This window comes from Penaeus japonicus, unplaced genomic scaffold (assembly GCF_977035675.1).
Source record: "Penaeus japonicus unplaced genomic scaffold, GWHDUDI00000001_assembly GWHDUDI00000018, whole genome shotgun sequence".
Lineage (NCBI taxonomy): Eukaryota > Metazoa > Arthropoda > Malacostraca > Decapoda > Penaeidae > Penaeus > Penaeus japonicus.
Genome location: NW_028234420.1, coordinates 19,956,453 through 19,962,823, shown reverse-complemented (window position 1 = coordinate 19,962,823; position 6,371 = coordinate 19,956,453). Strand labels below are relative to the sequence as shown.

The window sequence follows — 6,371 nt, the reverse complement described above, 5'->3', positions numbered from 1 at the left end:
AGGCTTACTAGCCCCTATCACCATCAGAGCAAAGATGGATGAATGAACTTGCAAAACTGGAAGGCTTTAAAATACCACGTCACATATCAGCAGCCCAGGCCAGCAGCATGGTAGTACATGCCCTGCTACATCATTTCTGTGATGCCTCACAAACGGCATACGCCATTAAAACATATGTTAGGCTAGGACACTATAATGGATATGTTCATATAAGCCTCTTTGGTGCCTGTGCAAGAAATGCACCCATCGAGACAACCTCCATTCCACGTATCGAACTGTGTGCTGCCACACTGGCTGCACAAGTTGACACGAAGATACATCAGGGGATGACACTCATTCTGGGAGATTCTGTTTTTTGGTCTGACAGCATGATTGTTCTACAATATATCTCAAGTACCAGGCAACGCTTTCATACATTTGTAACAAACTGACTTGAGACAATCCATAGGGCCTTCTCTTCAAACCAGTGGCGCCATGTATGATCAGAAGACAATCCAGCTAATGGTGCTACTAGAGGCCTTTCAAAACATGAGTTAATAAAGGGTGAACGATGGAATTTGGTCCTGCATTCCTAAGGTATGAGAAGGACTGGCCACTCAAGATGGTGATATCTTTGAACATTACTCCTCATGGTATGAATTACAGTGTGCAGTAGCATGGTTCTGCAGATTTGTGAAGTGGAGCAAGGAAGGACGTTATCCTCACCTTCAACGCCTTTCAGTTACAGAGATTCATGATACAAGAGACTCCTTACTAGCATACATACAAGATAGCAACTTCAGGGAGGAACGATGTTCACTACACAGAAGAGGGAATTTGGAAAAGAGTGACAATCTCTACCAGCTTGAACCTGAGCTTGACAAGCAATCGTTAATGAGGATGGGGTCAGGAGAATTCATCTTGGTGAATCAAGAGAATGGTGTGGACCAGTAATCCTGCCCAAGGACCACCATGTAACGAAGTTAATTGAAAAGGATGCCCATATGTTCTTAGCTGCCCACTCAGGAATGTTTATTTGCCGCAGAATAAACAGCAATCCTGCCACTCAATGTCAGGGAGATTTACCAATTGAGAGAGTCATACCAGAAGGACCACCATTCATTCATACTGGAGTAGACTGTTTTGGACCTTTCCCTCTGTCATACATGTGTAGTATGATGAAGAGATATGGTTGCATCTTCACTTGCCTTAGCTCAAGAGCAGTCCACGTCGAAACCCTCCAAGCATTGGATGCAGATGCATTTCTTACTGCATTCGTTAGATTCACGGTGAGGAGGGGTACACCAGAGAAGATGTTTTCAGGCAAGGGAACCACTTTCATCCAAGCTCAACGGGATCTACAGATTGCTCTACAGAACTGGAATGAAAATGTGAAGGTTGACAAGGCACTCAAGAAAGAGTGTGTTGAGTGGATCTTCTACCCACCAATGGCATCACACATGGGTGGAGTATAGGAGAGGTATAGGAGAGGCAGATACGATCAGTACGGAAGGTGCTTTCGTCGATTATTAGTCTACCGAGGGTCGATGATGACAGACTCCAAACTATGTTCTGTGAAGTGGAAGCTACCCTAAACAACAGACCACTCACTGTTGTGTCAGGGGAGTTAACGATTTTGAAGCATTATCACCAAGCCACATCTTACATTTCCATTCTGGGGATTATTTTTTAACCCTGGAAGGCATGCCAAGTGATGAGGCTTTCCGTTGAAGGTGGATTCACGCACAATCCCCAGCTGACCGATTTTGGAGATGATGGAGTGGGAAGTACTTACACTCACTCAGGATGCGCAGAGATATCATTAAACCGTCTAGATATGTGGCGATTGGTGAACTGGTCCTATTAATTGAACCATTGGGACCAAGGAACCTGTGGAATCTAGGGCGAGTTGTGGCAGTTATCCCGGGCTCAGATGGACTCATTAGACAGGCCCAGGTCCGCACTACCTCAGGGTTTCTGACGCACCCTATTGTGATTCTGTGTCGCTTAGAAGGAGATTAGTTTTGCATGCATAAGGGATACTATTCTTCCTCCTTTGTCATATGACTTCTTTCGTTCTACTTATCTCATGTATACGGCTTCAGTTGATTCATTGAGTTCACTGCTCTCTTATGTTATCTTTCATCAGGCTCCATTGTCAGTATCATTGGCACCGTGCTTTGTTGTTAGCCCAGTCTCGCCTGTGTTGGGCTCAGTTCGCCCAAAGCCGGGGAGTGTTAACGCAGATGACGGCGTTAAAGGACGTAAATAGAGATAGATAGGAAAAGGAACGTTAACTAAAGACAGAAGAAAGAGAAAAGAGATAAAAGAGAAGAGAACAAAAAACTCACAGACACCACTCCATACGGAACCAATAGCCGCTCACAGGGGCCTCGACGGACAAATATATTTAATGCTCTCCATATGGGTTACTTCAGATGAATACTGCTGCGCTGTACTCGAACCCTTTCCAGCCGAAGTGTTGACGCGCATTGAAAGCTGGTGCCATCGAGTGACCCCACGCAGCAAACCGCACCACATGGCCTACATTCATCACATAAGATATGTTCATCTATCGCGGACAGTACTCTCTTGTTCCCGTGCTGACAAACCCATGATAGGCCGTGAAGGACCACATACGCAGAGTGAAGAAATTCGCATTGAAACAGTATAGAACGCCACACCATCGTGAGAGGACGTGGACGACCTGTAAGATAAGAATAGCCACAAAGGACGGCGTCTGTTCCGCAATGTGTATGTATTTAGTGATAACAGAGATCTAGTTTAAGTGATCTATATTAATTTGATAACCCTGTTTAGTATAATAACACGTATTACACAATTGTAAATGTTAAAGGATTATTGTGACAGATTATACCAATGTTGATTGTAACCATGTAACGTATTTCAGGTTTGACCACTTTCAATAAACTGGAGTGAGTGCTACACAGCGGTATCAGTCGTCCTTACATTAATTGAACAGCCGCAATGGCTCATGCGGCAACAAGTAGTAATAATGATAGTAATAAGAAGGTTCATGATAATAATGATAGTAATAATAATGGTTGATATAAAAATAATGATAATAACGGAAATAACATTAATGATGATATGATGATGAAGATACCGATGATGGTGATGGTGATGATGATAATGATAATGATGATGATGATAATGATGGTGATGATAATGATGATGATGGTGATGGTGATGATAATGATTATGACGATGATTATTATCACCATCATTACTATAATCATTATTATTATAATAATAATAAAAACATAGCAACAGTAACAAAGATGGTAATAATGATAAAAAAAGCAAGAAAACATGATGAACAGCATTAAAACAAAAACAAATCAAACAAACAAACAACCTCCCAATGTCAACATATTACAAAAAACAACAGAAATCTACAAAGTAACAGTAACTTCTGGTTCAGTTAACTACCGACAACCTGTTATCAACCTGTTCAGTTAACAACCGGATTAACTGTTGCTTATTCTCGCTCTCGCTCTCTCGCTCTCTCTCTCTCGCTCTCGCTCTCTCTCTCTCGCTCTCTCTCTGTATGTGTGTATGTGTGTGTGTGTATGTGTGTGTGTGTGAGAGAGAGAGAGAGAGAGAGAGAGAGAGAGAGAGAAGGGGGGGGGGTCAGAGAGAGAGAGTGAGAAAGACAGTCAGAGAGAGAAAGGAAAAAAAAAAAGAGGAGAGAGAGAGATCGAAAGAGAGAGAGTGTGTGTGAGAAAAGAGAGAGAGAGAGAGAGAGAGAGAGAGAGAGAGAGATCGAAAGAGAAAGAGAGAGAGAGAGAGAGAGAGAGAAAGAGATCGAAAGAAAGAGAGAATTCGAAAGAGAAAGAGAGATCGAGAAAGAGATCGAAAGAAAGAGAAAGAGAGAGAATTAAAAAAAAAAAAAAAACACACACAGGGACCGCACCACAACATTCAACATTACCAGCCCCAGCTAAGCCTCCAACCTCCATTGCACAGTAACGTTGGAATTCCTCGTTGCTAATCAATAGAAGATATCGCTACGCTGGACTATGGGGAAGCTAAAGTAGACAGCTGGTGGGGAGCTTGGGGGGCGGGGGGGGGGGGGGGCGGGGAGGGGGGGGGGCGGGGAGGAGGAGGGACGGTGGAGTGGGGAGGGTGGAGCTGGAGGTGGAGGGGGGAGGGAGGAGCTGGAGGTAGAGGCAGAGGTAGAGGTATGGGGGGATGGAGAGGGAGGTAGAGGCAGAGGTAGAGGTATGGGGGGGATGGGGAGGGAGGTAGAGGCAGAGGTAGAGGTATGGGGGGGATGGGAGGAGCTGGAGGTGGAGGAAGGAAGGAAGGAGGGAGGAAGTGGAGGGGGGGAGGGAAGAAGGAGGTAGAGGCTGAGGTAGAGGTATGGGGGGGATGGGGAGGGAAGTGGAAGGGGGATGGGGAGAGAGGGGAAAGAGGAGGAGGAGGAGGAGGAGGAGGAGGAGGAGGAGGAGGAGGAGGAAGAGGTCAAGGACGAGGAGGAAGGAGGAAGGAGGGTGGTGGATGGAGGGATGGAGAGGGAGGGAAGCGGAGAGAGGGATGAGGAGGAGGGGGAGAAGGAGGAATGGGAGAAAGAAGGGCGGAAGGAGGATATAAGTAGTAGAAAAAGAAAGAAGAGGTTGAAGAGAAGGAAAATACAAAGAGAGAAGAGTAAGAAGAGGAATAGGAAGAGGATGAGGGGGGGGGAGGAAGAGGAAGAAGACGAAGAAGAAGAGGAAGAAGACGAAGAGGAAGAGGAAGAAGACGAAGAGGAATAGGAAGAGGGAGGAAGACTCAAATACTGTAATATATACCAGAGTATACTCAACTATACTAATGGGTACTACACCCTAATCCACAACACACGAACCAGAAATATATCCTATACCTTTTTCAGTCCAGTTTCTCTCTTAGGAAGAAGCTAACTTTATAAGTAATGCGACACTTTTGCTTTATAAGTAATGCAACACTTTTGCTTTATAAGTAATGCAACACTTTGGCTTTATAAGTAATGCAACACTTTTGCTTTATAAGTAATGCAACACTTTTGCTTTATAAGTAATGCAACACTTTGGCTTTATAAGTAATGCAACACTTTGGCTTTATAAGTAATGTAACACTTTGGCTTTATAAGTAATGCAACACTTTGGCTTTATAAGTAATGCAACACTTTTGCTTTATAAGTAATGCAACACTTTTGCTTTATAAGTAATGCAATACTTTTACTTTATAAGTAATGCAACACTTTGGCTTTATAAGTAATGCAACACTTTGGCTTTATAAGTAATGCAACACTTTTACTTTATAAGTAATGCAACACGGACTAAAAGAAACGCCAGACGAAGTAATATCTTGATACATACTTAATACTTATATACTTTATGTATACTTATTTTATGATAATATGGTGTGGGATTGTGCGTGTGAGTGTGTGTGTGTGTGTGTGTGTGTGTGTGTGTGTGTGTGTGTGTGAGAGAGAGAGAGAGAGATACATATGAATAAACAAATAAATATATAGATAAATAGATAGATAGATAGACAGATAGATGAATAGATAATTACATACATACATACATAAAGACAGGATGCTAGACAGCCGAAATGAAAAGAACGAACATAAAAGACACACAAATAAAACAATACAAATAAACAAACAGATAAATAAAAAAAATAGAACACTCAATTATTCAACGATGAATGAAAAAAAAACAAATTCTAACGAGAACAGAGGCAATATTGAGTGAAATCTCGTTTTCAAAAACACTGCCAGCGGAGACTTAATTGTTTTGACTCCTGCACTTTTGGTTCTTTGTCTTTCTCTGTCTCTCTCTCTCTCTATTTATTCTCTCTGTTTTCTTTTTCTTTCTTCTTGTTCTTTTCTCTTCTCTCTCTATTTATTCTCTCTGTTTTCTTTTCCTTTCTTCTTGTTCTTTTCTCTTCTCTCTCTATTTATTCTCTCTGTTTTCTTTTCATTCTTCTTGTCTTTCTCTTCTCTCTTTATTTTGTTTTCTTTTTCGTCTTCTCTCTAAATATAGTTCTTTCATTTCTTGTATTATTTTCTAATTTCTTTTTCGATTTCTCTTTCGCTCTATGTCTATCTGTCTATCTGTCTGTCTGTCTGTCTGTCTGTCTGTCTGTCTGTCTGTCTGTCTGTCTGTCTGTCTGTCTGTCTGTCTGTCTCTCTTTCTCTCTCTCTCTCTCTCACCTTCTACCTCTCAGCTGCCTTTATTTTCGTTCCCTTTCGCAATTTTCACCTTCTCTCCCCTTCCTCCTTCGCTTCCCCTCTACCCTTGTTTCACCAATTCCTTTTCGTGCTTCCTTTTATTCCCCCTTTTTCTTTTTCTTTTCTTTTTCATATATATATATATATATATATATATATATATATATAT

General features: G+C 42.0%; 1 protein-coding gene across 1 annotated transcript; it reads left to right on the top strand.

Annotated features, from left to right (window-relative positions):
- The first annotated feature begins 983 nt into the window (after nucleotides 1-983).
- On the top strand, nucleotides 984-1,454 carry LOC147469906 (uncharacterized). The gene has a single exon (XM_086546395.1). It carries the CDS (start codon nucleotides 984-986, stop codon nucleotides 1,452-1,454), a length of 471 nt encoding a protein of 156 aa, XP_086402521.1.
- The last annotated feature ends 4,917 nt before the right edge of the window (nucleotides 1,455-6,371 follow it).

Bases quoted from the DNA above. Each gene is read 5' to 3' on its own strand.
- LOC147469906 (XM_086546395.1), top strand. From the start codon at position 984: ATGTTCTTAGCTGCCCACTCAGGAATGTTTATTTGCCGCAGAATAAAC.